Source organism: Mesoplodon bidens, assembly GCF_964165515.1.
Source record: "Mesoplodon bidens genome assembly, chromosome: 5".
In the NCBI taxonomy this organism is placed as follows: domain Eukaryota; kingdom Metazoa; phylum Chordata; class Mammalia; order Artiodactyla; family Ziphiidae; genus Mesoplodon; species Mesoplodon bidens.
The window spans coordinates 84,599,155-84,620,483 of NC_138161.1; the positions used below are offsets into that span (position 1 = coordinate 84,599,155).

Here is a 21,329-nt window from a genome sequence, read left to right on the forward strand (position 1 = left end):
AGCAGGATGAGTGTTTCCTCCCAGATAGGAAGCCATTTCCTTGTTTGGGTTACACCACCCTCTGACCTCTTCTGACAAGTCAAAGGTCTGAGTCAGATGTGTGCCTTCAAGTATCGGCATTATTAACTCATTCTGTACTGCCTTGACTGGTATGTGAAATGGTCAAGGGAAGTAAAAGAGGCCCCAAAAGTCAGTGAAGAACTATAAAATTGGTCAAGACAGACATCTACATCTCTAGATTTCTAGATTAAGTTTACATATATATATATACCTTAGGAAAGACAGAAAGGTCAGACTTAACATACTGAATCAAATCTGTGAGCTGTGAAGCACCTGACCAGGACTCTGCTAGGAGTCATTTGGGGATATATTATTTACCCACAACATCTTGCAATAAACCCACCAGGCTTTTTTACTCATATGATATCAACACTGCCCAGGAAGTACCAGGCACAGAGGCACATATATACATTCAAAAATATTCTGAATGAAACTTATTATTTCATCCATAAATTTATCTAAATTGTTCTTGAATCTATTTATAATTTCAGCCTGTAATACTCAGGTAGCAAGATATGTTTATACATGCCCTATTAAAAAGTGCTTCTATTTTAGGCCTCTTACATGTGATAGATGATTTCACAATAAAATCAAGTTCATCTTACCTGTACCTTTCATGACAGTATTAGGTTCTGGTAATATACTAATAACAGCTACCATTTACTAAGCACATATTATGGACTATTATATAGAGTATTTTTATAAAGAGTATCTCTAATCCTCATAATAAATCTGTAACTAGCTATCAGCATCTCCATTTTACAGAGGAAGAAACTCAGTTTGCATAAACTTACCCAACATAAAACAGCTACTAAGTACGGAGACAGGATTCACACCAGATCTGTCTGGTTCCAAAACCCATACACAAGCCACTCATGCTGCCTCCCCGTACTCACCCTTTCTGGACTGGAGTCTAACCTATTACCGAATCTCTTCAGCTACTTAAGAACGAACAAAATCCTGAGTTGCTACCATGTGAGAGAAGTCAGTGTGAGAGATACAAAGAAACAGACTATAGACCTGGAATCCCAGAAGATTAATTTAAGTAGGTAGCTACATGGAAACTGATGGGATCACTGTCAGCTAAAGTACAAAGGCAAGTACGAAGATGAGATCTGAACTGGTCCTTGAAGAATGTGGTCCCTTAAAATCATCTTCCTTAGTGTTTCTTCAGGGTAACACAAGGGGGCGTAATGATGTTATGTCAGTTTGGAACAGACAATAATATCCACTTTGTTTCCAATACTTTTACTAATGGGTCCAGTATTTTTCTAACTTTTGGGATAACGGTCTTTCACCAGGGTATGTTTAAAGAGCCAATGCTGTCATTTTTCAGTGGTGCCTGATAGTGCATACACCATGTTTTAAGTCCAAAGAAGGAGGGGACATATGATAATGGATACTGGGACATGGAGAGGCACTCCTGGGTCTCTGCCATGTGGAACTTCTACGTCACAAGTAAAAAGAGTTTAAAAAAAAAAAGAGAGAGAATCAGGGTGAGAGAAAAGGGCGCATAACATTTCCCCTCACCTAAAGAGAGGGAAGTGCAACTGGAGGGAAATGACAGGCTGGGTGAGCCCAACATTAAGGTCTCACCCTCACCTCATGTTCTGCCTACTCTCAGTTGTGTGAACTCCTCCTGCAACTGACTCTTCATAGATTTTGAGAGCACTTAACTATTAACTAATTGCAAACTTGTCAAATTTAACTTTCTGGGTCATTTATAAAAATATTTTAAAAGCTTGTAACTAATTTTAATTCCACAGAGCTCATTTATTATATTGCTCCCTCCAGAAATATCAGTTTATTCCTATACTTTATTTTCTAGTATCAAGCTGGCTTCTTAAACCCGTAATTATAAAAAAATATATCCACTTAACCCTTTGGTTGCTCAAGTTTTAAACAGTCTTGCATAAAATCTTTCAGAAGTTTTTTTGTTTTGTTTTGTGTTTTAGGTCAAAATAATTAGATTGGTTGGTTCCAAATTGTCTATAAATATTGCTTCCTCAAAATTAGGTATATTTTCCACATGCTGATATCCCTTACCCTTCTTCCCACGCCCCCACCCCCACGAAGATTACTGATCATATTCTTTAAAAAGAGTTAAACTGAGCCAAGAATAAAAAGAATAAAAACTCCACATACACCTCTTGTGATTCAAATGATAAGGAGGTGAGTTAGGTCAAAAAAAGGAAAAAAGCCAGAAGAAAAACAGAAGTAGATGGAATCAAGAGGCCACCCATTAAATTTTATGAGTCCACAGAGAAGGCAAAATGCAATCATCTGTTTTGTACAGATTGATATTAAGTCCAGTAACTGGTTCTATAAGAATAAGTTCCTGGCGTTGCCAAGTTGTCTGGCAAAAAGGTAACCAGAGCCGTCTAACTAGTATAAAAATATTCCACTAAAACATTACCTACGAATGTGCAGAACTCTAGGGTATGATCCCAATTTTGTCAGAAAATTATGTGGAAGACTCCTTAATAATAATAGCTAATACTTACTACTAATAGTACGTTCCTGGTATTATTCTAGGCACTACAAAACATCAACTTGTTTTATTTCCCAGAGTTGTGAGCATTAAGTAAAATATTGTTTATCCTCATTTTGCAGATTAGGAAACAAAGACAAGATTATATAACACAGTAAGTGGCAGAGGAGTAAATCAAATGCAATGCAAAACAGTAACTATGATGGCTTCCCAATGGTGGGATTGCAGGTGAAACCCATGCCTTCATTGTGGAGAAGTGTATATTTACTATGCTCAGAATTTGAGGTTTGATTTTTTTCAATAGGAAAAATTATATTTATAATTATATTTCACCTTAGAACGTTCCTTTAAAGTCACAGGAAAAGAAGATACATGATATGTCTTTTCCTGGAATGAAGAACTGAACCATATATCTTTCCTCCTCCATATACAAAGAATCAACAAAAGATAATACAGTACCTAAAAACCTGATCTAAGACTTGGCATGAGGTTTCTATAAACTCATTATTCTATCATGCAACCAGGAGACCTATTTCACGGTACATTTACAACACATGCAATATACTTGGACTCTGAACTCTGCAGCAGCTGATTAAACGAGAGGCTTACTCCTCAGCTGTGCTGGCATAGCTTCATTAAGTTTAGCAAGCATCTAGGTCCCAGAATGCCATAAATAACTTTCCCCTGTGAGCTGCAGTAACAGTACTAAAATTTCCCCAGGTGTAAGGATGTCCTACTACCTAAAAATCTGTTCTGCAAAATGACTTCTGGGCTACCATTGTTACTATTATGAATGTAATGTTAAGGTGAGAATGCAAGCTTTTTAACTCTCACAATACACTGTGGATAAAACTGAGTGAATCAATTTAGCTTCAGAGTAAAACTTTACCCCTACTGTGGTGCTATTTTCTGTAAAATTAATTTGACATCCATTTTATCTTTAAATCTGCAAAGCAGAGAAAAACAGAGCCAAACTAAACTCTAATTTCCCCATGACTATTTATAGAAAAATCCATGTTTGAACGATAGTTAAATATTGTTTAACTGATTAGGTATCTTATTTAAGATGGTACATTAATACACTGGAATGTCAGAGAACAATGCTAGTATTTTTTAAAAAAAAAAAAGAAAAAACCTTGATACCATGACGTTAGATCAGTAAATTCAATGTGAGAATTAGATCCTGACAATTTAACATAGTATCTCTCAGTTGGCCTCATCCAGCCATTTCATTTCAAATTTCACTTCTAACAATTAGTTCTTGAAGCAACTATAAATCATTTGGCAACATGTTCTAATTCTGGGTCCATTAACCCATGTATGTTTTCAGATCTCAGATTTATGGAAGAGATTTACTAGTCCCTTCATAGCCATTTCTTTTTCTTTCAAATTAATTTTTTTGTACACATGAATCAATTATAAGAGGTATACCAGTATTAATCCCAACAGTTCATTTTACCAGAATCCCGCATCTTTTATAACAGTTTTCCAAAGTCAAGATTCAAATAAAATCATTTTACCATATGTAGGAAAAGGTCACTCAAATTGTTAGGAAAAAAGCTTTTCTCATTCCCCCCTCATTAACCAGAGGATCAAATTGAAGTTCTGCAATGTAAATTGCCCTCCCTTCAAATAAAGACTCAAAATACCAGATAAATATAGAAAATGCCCCCAAACAACTTGATCCAATAGCCTACAGAGTTAGCTATATAGACATGAAAAGAGGGAGCACCTCTGGGTGGAAGTGTCATGATGGTTCTTGAAAAACATGGGAAGTTCAAACACTAAATGTCAAGACAGGTTACTCACCTACCCTTCAGTGACCCTCTCCTTACCTCATACCTGGTACAAGAATAATTAAATAGTTAATAATGTATTTGCTTAAACATCTGTGTTCCCTACAACTCCTGGGAAGAAGTATGCCAACTTTTTCTTCTCCATATCTCCAGACCCTTGCTGAGTACTTGACAAATTAACAGTTGGCATTATATTCACTGAACAGCACTGCAGCACTTGCTTCCAACAATAACTGTAGTCTTGCAATGACTGGGTAAAGTGTTAGAACAAAATGGCAGAATTACTGGAGCATAGGCTACAGCTGCCAGAGGTGGATATAACCAGCCCTAAAAGAGTGCCTCCAATGCTACCACGGTAGCAGGATAATAGGGACAGGTTTTCAAAAGATGCCTCCTCCTTGCTTCCTCTTTAGTAAACTTCTAAATTTCCTAACCACCCAGCTAGGTGTGGTCATAAATCTAAACTGGTGCCAATGAGATGTAAATGGAAGTCTTATGTAGGACTTTCAAAAAGGTTACTTTAAGGAAGCTGAATCAGCTGGAAATAACTCCCCACCCCCTGCTCCACTTTTTACCCCTTCTAGACAACAACTTAAGACAAAATAGCAGCGGCCATCCTACATACTGAAGTGACCTTGATAATGGAAGGCAAGCACTAGGATGATGAAACAGAAGATAGGAACCTGAATTTCTGACGATACTGACTCATAATACTACTACTCCTGGACCACTTACCTCCAGAATTTTTTATGTAAAGAAATAAACTTTAAAGCAAAATAATTTCACATATCAGGATATCAGTTCACCATTAAAAGGAGGGGAGTAATTACTGGGAGTAATTCCAGTTCTAAAATTCTCTACATACCTTAGCATATAAACTAAAAAGAAAAACCTAAAATGTTTTGGTATTATTAAGTCCTGGAAAATTCCTCAAATAAAAAATCAACTATATATTCTCTAGATACGAAGAATGGTATCTGCCATTTACCAGTAAAATTATGTTTGTTGCTACTGACTATAACTCATTAGGATATTTTTGTGCCTGCTCTTCTGGCTGCCTAAAATGTGCTAATCCCCAACTCTTCAACCCTTTAACCCTTATTTATCTCTTTCAGATGTTACAATATATGTCTCTTTTTCCAGTGAGGCCTGTCCTGGCCCCTAAAATAGGTCCCACCTGCTATTTTATTTAACACACTTAAAAAAAAAAAAAAAACTTCCTAGCACTTACCACAATTTTTCATTTATATAATTACTTGTATTCTTTTGTTCAATGTCTCTCTCTCCCACTATAGTGAAACCTCCAGAGGAGGAACAAAAAATCAGTCTTTCCCTCAATGTTTTATGCCCAGGCCTGGCACAATGCCTAACACATAGATGGAGTCCATTTATGTAAGTACTTATTATATGAAGGAACAAACGAATGAATAAATGAAGCAAGCATTAAAGAACTGCAGAGATCCTATGAAGCAATGTTTACCCACTTACCTCATTAAACACAGGATACATGACTGCATAGAGGGGCATAGAAACCATGGAAGTGGTCTCAGCTTCATTCTTCATCTCTTCCATTGTCATCCTCATTCAAAAGCCAACTACAGTAGAAAAAGCAGTGCTAAAATGCAGAGGAATCTTCATTCACTGCAGCCTTTCTTCTCTTTTTTGTGATAAAACAACAGGGCACAAAACATATGCTGACCTGGTTAAAGGGGAAGAAAGAACAGAGATTTACTATGCTAGAATTAATAATAAAAACTTAAGGTGTTTAACATTTTCATTAAAATTCTTTTGCTAATTGTTCATTGATTTTTGTCACCTAAAAAATAACCAAAACATAGCAAGCATCAAAGATTTAAGGCAAAATTTTAAATTCTACCAAATGTGATCTATTTGGGAAAAAAATTGACCTAATTTATTAATTAAATAATTCACTTAATATTATTTAATTTTGCCAGTGGCATTTTTTTGAATCTTTGTCCAAATCTGACACAGAGACTAAGAAGAAAAACCCACAGACACTGGTAGTTTGGAAATAAAATATCGAGAATTCAACAATATGAGAGAAATTTTGCTTTGAGGAGTTGAAGAAATGTGTTGCTTTTTAAGAGAAAGCAACTGTATTTAATTCCTTTGCTAGGCTGAAATATAAGCCTAATTATAAAGTGAAAGAGTAACAGTAGTAACATACCTATATATTAAATGATATACATGTTAAACAAAAAGCCATTAATTTTGAATAATTTCTACCATTTATAAAGCATTTTCAGATTATAAAACATATTTCACATGCATTTAGTCCTAATAACTTACCTTAGAGTAACTGTCATTCTAATTTTTTTTTTTTTTTTTTTTTTTGCTGTACGTGGGCCTCTCACTGTTGTGGCGTCTCCTGTTGCGGAGCACAGGCTCCGGACGCGCAGGCTCAGTGGCCATGGCTTACGGGCCCAGCCGCTCCACGGCATGTGGGATTTTCCCAGACCAGGGCACAAACGCACGTCCCCTGTATCGGCAGGCGGACTCTCAACCACTGCGCCACCAGGGAAGCCCTGTCATTCTAATTTTACAGATGAAAATGTAGACTCAGAGATGATAAATAACTTGCCAAAGATCACACATGCAGAGGCCTGTGACTTGATCCCTGTGCTCTGAATCCAGATCTGACACTCCCAAATCAGAAAATAAAGTATGAAGTGAAAACCCAGAACCTCATCTACCCAGGAAAATGCCCAGAAGTTATTCATTCACTGAATAAATATACGTTTAGTACTTACTACATGCAAGATACAATGGGGGATGAAAAAGATGTGGTCTTAATCATTAAAACCTTATCTGAGCCAGACTGTGGAAGACCTAAGCAGTTTGAAAGCTACAAAGGCCAGTACTCATAGCTTTAAAAACTTCCAATAACCTGCCCCGTTTGAGAACTGCTTACTATTCTTCCATATACCCCTACCAGTGAAGGGGAACTCAACACCTACAAAAACAGTTTAGCCTTATTTCTGGTAGTTCTAAACATGGAAAGTCTTTCCTGTTTCTGAGCTTAAATCTGCTCCCTGACTTCACAGAACCAAATAATTAAATAAATAAATAAAAAATAAAAGGAAGAAAAGGCCAATTCCTAAATTTTATTCTATAGGACAAGAGAAAATCATTACCTAATGAGACAATTGGTACTTAAGTAGACTGCTTTGGTCATAGCATTAGGAAAGAATGGAGGAACAGAAGTTGAAGGGAAGGAAAACTTAAGAAATCTAGTGTATCTAGATCAATAGGACCTGAATAATAAGCAAGAGCAAGCAGATAAATATCAATTCTGGCCCTGCTGTTCCTATTTGATTACTTAATAAGCCATTTGGTAATCTGCTTTTCCACTTAAAAATTAACTGTGAATACCTTTTCATAATAAACTTGGAATAAAGAAGAGGGGCTGAAGTGCTGTCAAAATGAAAATGATGGATACTGGATGTACAGTATAAGTAGTAAATAAAAAGCTTCAGTATCTATGAAAAAAGAAAGTGAAAAATAGCAGTACAGGGCCAACAACAGAACTTGAAGAGCTATTTCACTGGATAACAGAAAAAAAAATCTTTTGTTTATTTAATAAATATTTACTGACTAGCTACACAATATTAGACCTGGTACTAAACAGAGAGCAGTGAATAAGACAAGACCTCAGGGATCTTATACTATGGAAGGAAAGACAGAAAATGAACAATTGTGAAAACCACACAGGATGCTATCCTACTATGGGAGAACTGGATGAGAGGACCAGCATCACAAAAACCAGGTGTTTCAGAGAAGGTGGTCAAAAGTTTTAGATGCTCTTGAATATGGACAATAACTTAAAAAATTTTTTTAATTTGATTTCTTGATGAGGTCAAGAGTAACACTCAAAGAGTACTGTCACTTGCATGCTGGGAGAGGTCACTGGCATACTGCAAGGGTTGAGGTGGTGAGCTGGTAAGAGAGGAGTCTAAGTTTTCAAGGATCTCAATAAAAAGGAAGTGCAATATTAAAGGAGATAAAACACTGAAGTATGCTCAATGGGATCATTTTTGTCTTCCACTCTTTTGAACACATGCCTATCCCTGCATAAATAAGGCAGACAGAGTTGAAGGGATCAGTAAAGTGGCTAGAGTCACTTCCTGAATTCCTGCTGATACCCACCTATCTATCCCACTAAACCTGCTCACTTAATTTTCACTTTTTGAAATACTGGCATTGAATTTTTAAAAAAAATTTTTGTGTAATAAGTAGTATTGTACCACATCAGAAAATTTTCACTTAAAATATTTATGATTTAAGTCAACTGTCTCTTCCTCTGTATATATTTATTTTTATACATATAAATATATATATATTTATTTCTTGCTTCTTTAACTTTACAGGACTATCAGCTACTATTTGTCATCAAAAAGATAATATTATAGCAACATTATGGGCTACATAGGTGGCTGGCCCACTCCACACTTAACCACCTTTTTAAATATTGTTCCTATGGGAAAATGTTCCAAAGAACCAATTTACATCTGACCTTTTCAGAACACACGTTCACAAGCTGGGGCCAAACACAGTTTCATTAGTGTTTACGTGAGATTAAAAATCAACAATTCCGGGCTTCCCTGGTGGCGCAGTGGTTGAGAGTCCGCCTGCCGATGCAGGGGACATGGGCTCGTGCCGCGGTCCGGGAGGGTCCCACATGCCAGGGAGCGGCTGGGCCCGTGAGCCATGGCTGCTGAGCCTGCGTGTCCGGAGGCTGTGCTCCGCAATGGGAGAGGCCACAACAGTGAGAGGCCCGCGTATCGCAAAAAAAAAAAAAAAAAAAAAGCAACAATTCCAGTAAGGCTTTTTAAATATTAAATTGTTTTGCCAATTTTAATTCAACTTCAAGTTAAAATATGCTGTCATTCCTTTTACATGCTTCTTCATTGGAAATGGTTTAATGGACAACCTGCCAATTACTCCAAGCCACTCCAATGCCAAACTCAGTCTTAGGAGTTTCTGCCCTGCACTACCCAACCAACCCACAGGAGTCTGTTCATTTAAAGAACTATACTTGGGTGTATCTTAAGGCTCAGAATCAGCATTTCCTGAAACAGCCTCACTTTACTCCATCTGGGGACAACAGAGCCAAAGCTATTTACTCAAGAATAAAATGAGTGAACAAAGGGAAGTTCCTGGTATTGATGTATGCAGTTCTTGGGGAGAAACAGAAGCTTCCTAAGTAAAGTAAAATTCTACACTTAAAAAATATTTGTAAGCAGGTCTATTTGTCCTGTTTTTCTCTATAGTGAAATCTAGTACTTAGCCCCCTTACATGGTCCTAAATTCTTATAATCCCTTTCATTTCCCTCCCTAAAGAGGGGAAGTTTTATTTATTTTTGTTGGCTCTCCGAACTGTCCATAATATTTAGCTAAAAGAAGTTTGTTTATTCTAGCAGTAAACAGAACCCATGAGTTCATGTTACAGTTTACAAGTGTAGTTCTTTTTTCCAATAGCCATTACAGTCAGCATAGCAGGTACATAGTAGACACTTTATAAACGTTTGTTGAATGAATAAATCAATGAGATAAGAGATGGGCAATTTATAAATTGAATCAGTCTTGCTAATACTTTTCAAATATCAAGCCTAGCAAAACAAAAACAGACCCAGAAATCTAAATAATTTATTAACAAAGTCTGGACCCAGTTACATTTACCAGTTTTTACTTCTTTTGGCTATCCCAACCTCTTCCTACTATAGTAAGCTAAGAGAATATAAGCATCAGATAACTGCAAATAAAACCAGAATTCCAACAGAAATTTACATGAAAACCAAATAAAACCAAAGAAAATAAAGCAGAGATTATAAATTCTAATGTCTCAATTTTATTAAGGCTACGAGGACATGATTCTAGGGACATAACTGGTGTATAATTTAATAGTTCACAAAATTCTCAAAGTGCAAACATTTCCAACATTTGTTAACCTTGCTTTACACATAAGAAAGATCCTAAAAATCACCCAACTTTTAGCAGAAAGCAAAACTTTTTCTATGAGAAAGAGTGGAAGAGTGGTGCAGTTTCCAAATGTTGGATGACCTAAGGCATCACAATCACTTCAGGGCCTATTAAAAACACAAATCCCCAAGACTACTCAATCAGAATCTCCAAGAAAGGGCCAAGGAAGCTGTATTTTAACAGCCAGCCTAGATGATTCTTGTGAACAGAACCGGCTGGAAATCACTGGTATGGAAAGAACAGTGGCTAGAGTCAGAAAAAAGAGCTGCTAAGGCCAGTCTTGAGACATGGGTAAAATTAAGTTTGACTCAGTACCTGAGACAGGGGTTTTTGGTCCTGACTTTGTAGAAGTTTCACTTAATCACTGACCTTGTTTCCTCATCAGAAACAGAAAGGGGGTAAAAATTGTATCATCTTAAAGGCCGTGGTACTCTAAAATTCAGTGATAATAAAATTTTGCTACTGGTATCTCCTAAAGGTTCCAAAGTAATCTCGTGGGAATTTTTTTTTTTTTTTTTTTTTTTTTTTTTGCAGTATGCGGGCCTCTCACGTTGTGGCCTCTCCCATTGCGGAGCACAGGCTCCGGACACGCAGGCTCAACGGCCATGGCTCACGGGCCCAGCCGCTCCGCGGCATGTGGGATCTTCCCGGACCGGGGCACAAACCCATGTCCCCTGCATCGGCAGGTGGACTCTCAACCACTGTGCCACCAGGGAAGCCCCGTGGGAAATTTTTAAAAAAGAAGAAGATCTCATCAGATCTTAAAAAAATTCACCAATTCCAATAAGGAGATCCTCTTCAATAGTTGGTTGATTCAGGGTTTCAAATAACTGACAACCCCTTGCTTTCTCTTAAGCATCCAGCATCACGAATCACACCCAGAAACTGAATTTATTCCAAAGTGGGTATAGATCAGTCTGGCCAATTCACATAGCTGGAAAGGTGGGCATCTGATATCACAACCTACCTTTTAGGGCCTTCTCATGCCAAAATATTGTAGCCACTTCCAAACAAGAGACAAAAGGTTTAGAGGAGGAAGCTAGGAAAAAGGCAGGCAGAGGAACAGGGTACTAAGTAAGAGATCCTACTTAGACCAAAATGAGCTTGAACCTTCAGGATACACCTACATCTCTCTCCTTCCTCTGCAAATTGTATTTTTTATTATTCAAGGTCCTCCATTCTACAGTTTTCTTCTTGAATAAGGTAACGTGGAACTCAACCTCCCTAAACATGCACTGCTGTCAGCTTAGTATTGATAGAATTTTGCATTTAGGGACCTCTGGGAACAATCTCTTCTTAATGGTAGGTGTAATATATTACATTTTGCCACTCTATCTGTTTATATGTATCAATTTTTTTCTAGGCTTCTCCAAAATAATAAATGCACAATTTGTGCAGAGATATGTGAAATGAGAGTAAGAACGATCTGAAAACATGGGCTCAAATCCTGTCATTATAAACCATCTTGTCTCTGAGCAAGTCACTTGACCTACGTATGCTTTAGTTTTTTAAGATGGACCAAAACTGAGCTGTATACTTGAAAGTGATATAATTAGACTGAAAGATGAAGTAATTTCTAAATCAAACCATAAAGCCTCTATATGAAATCACTTTAATTTACTAAGTTACTAAGCACTGTATTTTTGCACTTTTAAGTAACTATTTAAAGAAAGTATACATTCTGCAAAGAATTATCACTTCACTGGAAGATCTGACCTCAGTCAGATTTGTAAAGGCACCTCCTCTGTTATATCACAATTTCCAGGAATCGGATACCACCAACTGTTTGTTTTTTTTTTAAAAAAAAAAAACAAGGTCCAAAAGATATAATCTCTAATATCTCTGTAAACATGACTGACCAAACAAGCATTTACTGTTATTAAGAAATAATAGAGGTTCTAACTAAAACAACATCTGAAAATTAAGATGTTTTTGAAAATAGGTAACACTGGCAAATTAGCACACAATGACCCACGAAAGAAAAACGCCTACATGTAAAATTTAGCAATTTAACTCCATTTACTTTATCATTCTTTGTTAAACTCCATATAGCTTTCACAGACAAGTGTTCCTTAACTATGAAGCAGATCTGGTTCTAAACATATACTTATAAATCACTCATTTAAAACTTACTGTTTATTTTTCTATAGAGGGTTAAGTGAGGGTTAAGGTTCTAAGAAAGACTTCAAAGTTCACAATGTTACCTAAAGGAAAATAGTAATAGGGTTGTTTGAATTATACAGTGCCCACCCCCACCAATCCAGTTTCACTTACTTGAGGTCAACTGCGGTCCAAAAATACTAAATGGAAATTTCCAGAAATAATTCATAAGTTTTAAATTGCTCGCCATTCCAAGCAGCATGACGTAATCTCACACCCTCCAGCCTGAGACCCCCAACCATAGATATCGTCTGCTCCCAACATGCAACCATTGACATCATCATGCTTGATGATCCTCCTTCTGACGTATCATCAGAAGGTCAATAGTAGCCTAACACTATATCACAATGCCTACATCATTCACTTCCCTTCATCTTATCACTCAGGCATTTTATCACCTTGCATCATCACAAGGGTAAGTATAGTACAACAAGATATTTTGAGAGAGACCACATTCACATAACTTTATTATAGTGCGTTGTTATAATTGCTCTATTTTATTACTAGTTATTGTTGTTAATCTCTTGCTGGGACTTCCCTGGTGGCCCAGTGGTTAAGACTTCACCTTCTAATGAAGGGGGTGCAGGTTCGATCCCTGGTCGAGGAGTTAAGATCCCACACGCCTTGTAGCCAAAAAACCAAAAACATAAAACAGAAGCAATATTGTAACAAATTCAATAAAGACTTAAAAAATGGTCCACATCAAAAAAATCCTAAAAAAAAAATCTCTTGCTAATTTATAAATTACACTTTACCACACATATGTATGTATAGGAAAAAACAGTATATAGAGGGGATGGTACTGTCTGAGGTTTCTGGCATCCACTAGGGGTCTTGCAACCTATAGCCAGAAAAAGGGGGGGGGCTCTTATACTTAGTCAACATTAACAGCACTGTCATTAGTGAGGTAAGTGACAAGCATAGTGATTCTAGAACCAGACTCGCTTGGAATCAATCCTAGATCTACTAGTTCTGTGACGTGGGGCAAGTTATCTAACTTCTCTGTGCTACAGTCTTCTCATCTATGAAATGAGAATAATATCTGGCTCTTAAGGTTGTGAAGATTAAACAAGTTATTACAGATAAAGTGTTTAGAACAGTACATGGAACACAGTAATTATTTAATATTAGCTATTATGATTAAGTACATTTTAATCTAGGATGACAAGATCTCTTTCTAGAGGTCAGATCCTCTGTACAATCAACCATCTAGCCAGGGGAGTCAAGGACTCTTGAAAACCAGATAAGTGGGGGAAGATAAGTGATTGTAAACCTTAGAACAGCAGAACTGTTTTGTTTTTCAAATAAATTCTTTTATCAAATCCTAAATGTGGGATAAAACACACTCAACTGTTCATTCATTCAATACATGTATTAAGTAATAACTATGGTTTACCAGCCCTTCCTCTCACAGGAGCCCTTAAACACCTCTCTCCACAATTTGAGGATCACTGCTCTAGGGACAATCACTACACAAGCATTATGAACAAAGCATCTTAAGAACAAAGGTGAGTGGTCCGAATAGTAAGGATAAGGACTGGCAAAAGATATCCGGACCCAGATTTTTTCCATAATTCAGATAGTTCTGGATCTCAATTTCTCACCAGTAAATTTATCTGTACTGTTGTCACATGCTCATGCATTTAAGAAACCTAAATGTTAAGACCCTAAAATTTTAAAGCGATAACAGCCATTAGTATACATTACTATATATTATCTAGTGCAATCTCAAGATTTCACAATTTAGAAATAAAAGTCCCCAGAAATTCACATTAAGAAACTAGTCACAAACATTTTAAACAAATATGCAATTGAGCTACTATAACCTATTGTACAGGACATCTTAGTCTGCCAAACTGATCTACTTCTAGGCTCACCTGCCCTGCTCTTTGTGTCCTCCACTGGTCCCGCAGATGAGAGCCAAGACCCCCAGACTCCTCGCAGAGTGTTTGGAGATGGAAGCCAGTGGGAATGTGGTTCTGATTCAAGGTCACCCTAGGGTACTCAGCAGCACGAGTTTGTGGATCTTCCATTGGCTGCTGCTGAGACCTCTGACTCACTCACTTGAAAAGGTACCTGCATCATGTCAGTGTAAGAACTTCCATATTTGGGGGAGTAGTTTCTTAATACAGAAATCATAAAACGGACAAGAAGTAATTAGGTTTTTCTACAGATGGACAGTACAGAGCAGTAGGTAAGTGCTTAGATTAGAAACAAAGGTCTAAGTTTGAATTTTGCTCAGGTGGGTGATATCATTTGTTATTTAATCTCTTTCTAAACTCAGTGAGAAATTACTGGAAATAACGATTGAGGTACTCACCTCACAGGATTAAGAGTACAAAATGCATGTACTCATTACACTGTCTGACACACAATAAACATCCAATTCATATTATTAGTTATTAATGGTTTATCCAAGATTCTATGAACCTGACATGGCATCAGGACTGGAACTAGGGTGAGGCAAACCAGATGCCTAGAGCACAAAATTAAGCTCTCACCTGCCTGACAGAGAGTGAGCACCTTCTTAAATTTTGTACCCTAGACCCTCCCTGCCTCACCCTAGTCCTGTCCCTGCATAGCACACACAAGGATAGCCTAATACTGATATCACAATGTCATAAAGGCCACTTACATAGCATATTTTTAAAATCTTTTCTCGGGCTTCCCTGGTGGCGCAGTGGTTGAGAGTCCGCCTGCCGATGCAGGGGACACGGGTTCGTGCCCCGGTCCGGGAAGATCCCACATGCCGCGGAGCGGCTGGGCCCGTGAGCCATGGCCGCTGAGCCTGGGCGTCCAGAGCCTGTGCTCCGCAACGGGAGAGGCCACAACAGTGAGAGGCCCACGTACCGCAAAAAACCCAAAAAAAACAAAAAACCTTTTCTCCCCCACTTGCCAAAATGGAGGCATATATAAATTACTTGGGCCACCCAAAAAAGTTACATATATCATCCAAAGCAAATTACATAGTTTAGGAATCCTTAAAAGAATGTGATCATCAAATGCAAGCCTGTGTTAAAACTACCTTTTATTCTCTTAATGTACATAGAGCAATTTAATAAAGAAAGCCGTGGCCCAGAAGTAGGCTCAGTAGCAGAGTGAAATCAAGATGTGATCAAAGATTTTCTCAAGATAATCCATAAAGGGGGATAATCTATATGGGAAAACCAGAAGATAATAGAATCAAAAGGCTTGCTACCTCTGAATTAGCTGATGGGAAATGGGAACAACAAAAATAGCAACAACTGGCTTCTAAGATACTTCTGCACAACAGGTTCAGGGAAAAGGATACACGTCTCTTTGGTTGTGACAATCCTCGATTTTTTTTCCTATTCGAACGCCTAAATTTTTGTTAAATTCTGGTCTGAACAAAATTTAAATGAAAACATTTGTTGGAAGGCAGGAAACAAATCTCTTCCCTTGAATGTGTTCACTTATGCCCATAAAGTTCTTAATCTAGTGGTTCATGAATTAAATAATGCCTAACTGAACAGTCATTTAGCATTTAATTGCGGTACATCTTTGCAATTTCCTTTTTATTAGTATTTGTGATGTTTTAATTTCTCAAATATAATGCTAAAGCTTTCCTTTAAAACCCCTTAGAAATTCAATTAAACTCAAGCTCTCATACTGTCCCTATGTTCTCTATGCTTGGAAGTACAATGTAAGGAGACTGTACCACATGGGTCAGGCTTACCTGCTCTGTAACACTTACAATCTTAGATACCTACTATCTTACTCAATGACTCCTTACTGCTTAAGGTTCTCTACAGTATGCAATGTGTATTTTCTTTACCTTACCTTATCAAATTTCTTTGCACCACAACACTGCCACAAAGCACTTAAACGTTGATAAAATTATTAGCCTCAGATGATAAATGGACTCTGACTCATTTGTTTAACAGTAGATGCTAGTAAGGACAAGATTCTATCATAATGATGAACTTTAACCTCACCTTTAGCTCCCAACTGATCTCAAATAAAAATTCTATTAGTCACAAGAAGAAATAAGGGAGATAGAATGGTATCTGCTTAAACCATACGCACAATTCCACCTGACCTTCACTTGCAAAACTGTAATTCATTTTTCAAGGAAGCACACCAAAATTAAGGTAGGACCTCAGAAATCCCTCAAGTTTTGAAAATACTGCCAAAATGTCAATTTTATTACCGATAAAGGCATCCACAAGTATCTACTTCTGAATAAAAGACCATATTCAAAATCCTTTGTAATTAAATTAGAAAGCCTTGCAACAACGTGAACTGGTACAGGGAGCAGCTGAAGTCTGGAGGCCATGTCTGATTCACTTACCATTCCCAAATGCCTTTGGCTGCAGCAACCTAATGAAGTCTAAGAAGGCAGCAGATGTGTAACATCTTAGGATTTTGTCCTTCCTGAACTCCAAACTCCACTGCAGTTCCAGTTCATCCTGAAGACAGGATGGTTGAATAAAGCAGGAAGGCATGTTTCAGTGCCAGGGACCAGAAGGTAACTTAGAGAAACTATCATTTCCCCCCCCTCCTATCAGCTCTGACCCAAAATTATCAAATGAATGGATGCATGTACAAGTATTTAACGTAACAGAATGGCTAAATGTCCATATGACGGTCTTTCCATCCCCTACTATCCACCAAATTATAAACACTGTAGGGAAGTTTTATTCCGTTCTCTATTTTCTAGTACCTAGCTCAGTACTCTATATAGTCAGTCTACGTCAGCAGCAGTGTTAGAGATGTGATGATGAAAAGCCAGATATAGTCCACGCCCTTGAGGGTGTGCAGTCTTACAGGGAAGAGAGACAATAAAGAAATACATGTTAAGCTGCCACTTCACATAACTCCAGGGAGCATACCTGTGTCATACTATATATACACTTTTCTATGCAAATTCGATGAGCATGCTGAACAATTTTTTTTGAAGAAAACAACAAAAAAGAAAACTATTGAAATAGGTAGGTGATCATAATTCCATTCCATGCATATAAGCCCCAGAATGAAAGAGATAAAGACATGGATCTGCTGCCCCCCCCCCATCAGACTGAGAGCCATAGTTGTCCCTCACAATGAGCAGCTCACCACACTGTGATTCCACAGAATCACACTGTGATTATGTATTATAATGTACATATTTCTTTTCCAACATGATCTCTGAATAACAAGTTAAATACCTGACCCAGCACTCAAAGGAAAAGTAATTCTATTCCAATGCTAGAGGAAAAATGTGTTGACGTTCTGTTAGTTTCCAATGTGGTAACTTCCTAAGTGTTTTTTTTTAGAGTAAGCTTGAAGATAAGTAATTTCTGCCTGCCACACCAACCTTAGCATCTAAGATACAACTTTTCTGTAACTGCAACTCTAACTGCCCTCCAATGGCACTCAATCACTAACATCATTTTACTGCCATGATTAAAAATATGGTGTCTTAACTTGGCCAGAATGGATTCAAATCCTAATTCCAAGCAATAGTGGTTGTGTGACCTCAGGGAAGTTACTTAACCTCCCTGTACTTTAGTTTTCTCATTTACCTTGGGGATAATAGTGCCTCTACATCACAGGGTTGGTACAAAGAAGATTTAAGGCAATTTTATACATAATATATATTCAATAAATATTTGATAAATGAATGAACCAAAGTATCATTATTATGCAATCTAACTTACTTCTGGTAAACTTATTTCCCAAGGACTGGCCTAAGTAAACAGTAGTGACTACCACTTAATAAGCTCCACTGCTGTTACCCAATAATTCATAAGCTTGCTGATAAAAAATCCTCTTTTCTTTCTTTTTTTTAATAGCAACACCTGATTCTAGGCAACTGCAGAGTGAGACTGAATATTTATTTCACTTTTTGGGTGGTTAAAAAAAAAAGATTATACATACCAAAAATGTAAGGGTGACCTTGAAAAATAAGACTATAGTATTACATTACATCCAAGATGCAATTAATTGTGTAGCTAAAATGAGAAAACTGAATTCTTCATCTTCATACAGACGAAAATGGACCATCAAACTACACTGTTTACCTTTCTGCCAATAAATTATTTCTAACTGCTACAATAAAGATGCTTTCAGTTTTTACATTGTGTGTGTGTGTATGTGTGTGTGTGTGTGTGTGTGTGTGTGTGCGCGCGCGCGCATGCGCAGACTGCTAAAACATAAATCTCTAAGACTGCAACTTTCTGTAACATTTCAAATGCAATAATACACACCATCGATGACACTATTTAACATCTAAATCACTTCTGCAGTTTATATTATGGAAAAAAAATTGTTTATCATGGAATTAGCTTAAAATTCTTGGCATACGTTACCAATCGTATCAACCTTAATAACCCAACAAGATATAAGAAGCAGTACTTCAGTTTTATCTTTCACATATTAGTATGCTAGGTCAATATGAATTTTTTATCCAAGATTCAAACAACATAGCGACTTACTTTTTAAAAATTAAATTTAGGACTTATCAAAGACTTACATTTAAAAATAAAAACTGGGAGCATTACCAAGTTTTAAAGCCAAATATCAGCAATCACTTTTCGACAATATCTTGTGGAAGAGTAAATTGGTAAATTCATGAAGGCAGGCAAAGCTACAGCGACACAGAGCTGTTGAATTTATTCTATGCCATTATTACAGTACTGTGAAAGATCAGAGAATCTGTTTTCAGGACCAAAACCTGACACAATTTTTTCCTGAATTTAGTCTGCATGTTTTGAAAATAATATTTTTACTCTCATAAGTATCTAGGTTAAAGCAAACAAGATATTACCGTAAGACTCACTGAAATATGAAAACTTTCAAGAAGCACAAACTATAAGCTCCTTTGAAATAAGTACTACTCAATTTTACAGTCACCTTGCCTAAGGCAGGTGATACTAAAGGTAAAAACTCAAAGGAAGATACTGTGGTTAAAAAATGAAACAAAACAACAAAGAAAAAAGGAAAAAGGATGAATTTTGTTGAGGACAGAAGGAGATACCATTAGGGGAAGAACAGAATCCACTGAAAGTTAGTTTCTTCCACGTCTGTATTCTGTTATAATGAATGCTGCTTGCAAAAGAGGGATAGTGACAAGGTCTCCAAAATGCTGTTATACAGAAATTTTGCTGTAATAGAAAATGATTCCTTTGCCATGTCCACACAGAAAACTACCCTGATTTTACAGATCTCTAAGAAAGAACAAACATCTTTCTACAATTTATATTAAACTTCTGAAAATAACTCCTTTTTATTCAAAGGTAGGGAACATGTCTCCTTTATTAATTTCTGTATTTCTGCCCCTAGTAGAGTGCTGGAGGCACTGTGCATGAATGCACTTACATTTCTTCATAAATTCAGCAAATAATTACTGAGTAGTTAACTCTGTGTCAGACACTACTGTATAAGTAGTGAGGTAAGGCACATGACAAATGAGGGCCCTGTTTAGGTAGCTTACAATCTAGTCAGCCAGACAGACATTTACCAAATAAACACAGAAATAATTAAGTTCCTCTTGTGATGATGCTACAAAGAATTACAGAGTATGGTGAAGATACAGTGGGAACTCACTCTAGTTTGGGGAAGGAGGGGTCAATGGTCAGAGAAGGTTCCCCTGAGAAATAACATTTAAACTGACACTTGAAAATTAACTAGGAGTGGGCCAGACTTGGGAAGGGGAGGGGAAGCAGCCCAGGCAGGAGAATGTAACATGTACAAAGGTCAGGAAAGAGCTTTTGTAGGTAGTAATTGAAAAGCACAGTAAATGAGAAAGGCTGGGGTTAAGGATGGAGAGCTAGATAGGAGACAAGAGAAACTGTGAGCATTAAACAGAGTAAGAGGGTAACAGTATTTGAATATTTAAATCATTTTAAGTCTTTTTCTCATGTAAAATAAATAATCTAAGGGAACTGAGTCTTTATTCCACAATATTAAATATCTATAGTCAGAAGACCTGGATTATGCCTTGGTCCCACCAGTTACTAGCTACGTGATCTTGCACTTAACCAATCCGAACTTCTTTATTCTCTTTGTAAACAGGTACTCAATTATTTTACCTCCTGGGAAACACAATGATAACACAACAGTCCTGTTCTTACAGATCTTACATCCTTCAAGAAGAAAAGATCATGTATATGGGACACATCCTAGGCTCTATAAGAGATGAGGTCCAAAAGTTCACACAAGGCTTCTGCAAAACTCAAAACGACAACAAATGTGGACATTGGTGAACTTCAAACTACTATAAAAATACAAGTGTACACATCATTCTGTGAGCCCTAAGTTATTCAGTGTGCAGAGCTCCAAAATGAGCACAGTACTCCAGCATGTGACTGAAAGATCATAAATACAATAGAAACATTATCCCACCATTCCATTACTCACCATTCGCCAATGGTGAAATATCAATACTATAATGAAGCTCAGAGATGAAGAGCAGTTGGTGTAGAATCGAACCAAGGACAAAAACTAACACTCACTAGACAAGTGCATTATATTAATTTTACTAATTTCCAAATTTTCCTGACTTTTGGTTCAAAAGTCATTCCACAAACTCCTAACTGCATGTCAAAAATAAGAACTCATTTCTCACTTCCTCCAACAAAACGCAAATGCCTACACGGCCATATAGAAAATACTTTCACATTCTTGCTTTACCATAACTGACTCATATTCAGTTTATGGTCTATTTAAACTACCGCACCCTTCTAACACAACACTGAGCCAGTTACCTCCTCATAATTTTCCATTTGTTCAGTCGGTCTTCCTTCCTTGTCTACTGCATTACTTATTTATGGTACTAATTATTTTTTTATTTTACTTCATTCTATAGTATCATACCTCTC

The 21,329-nt window shown here is 37.0% G+C and overlaps 1 protein-coding gene across 2 annotated transcripts in view; it reads right to left on the reverse strand.

The window, feature by feature from the left end:
• Positions 1-21,329, reverse strand: part of PDCD10 (programmed cell death 10) — a 42,231-nt gene that overhangs the window by 18,776 nt on the left and 2,126 nt on the right. For both annotated transcript variants that reach the window (XM_081235877.1, XM_081235878.1), the window contains exon 2: positions 5,836-6,046. In XM_081235877.1, coding sequence (XP_081092003.1) covers positions 5,836-5,931 — 96 coding nt within the window. In that variant the 5' untranslated portion in view covers positions 5,932-6,046. The remainder of the gene's footprint in view (positions 1-5,835; positions 6,047-21,329) is intronic.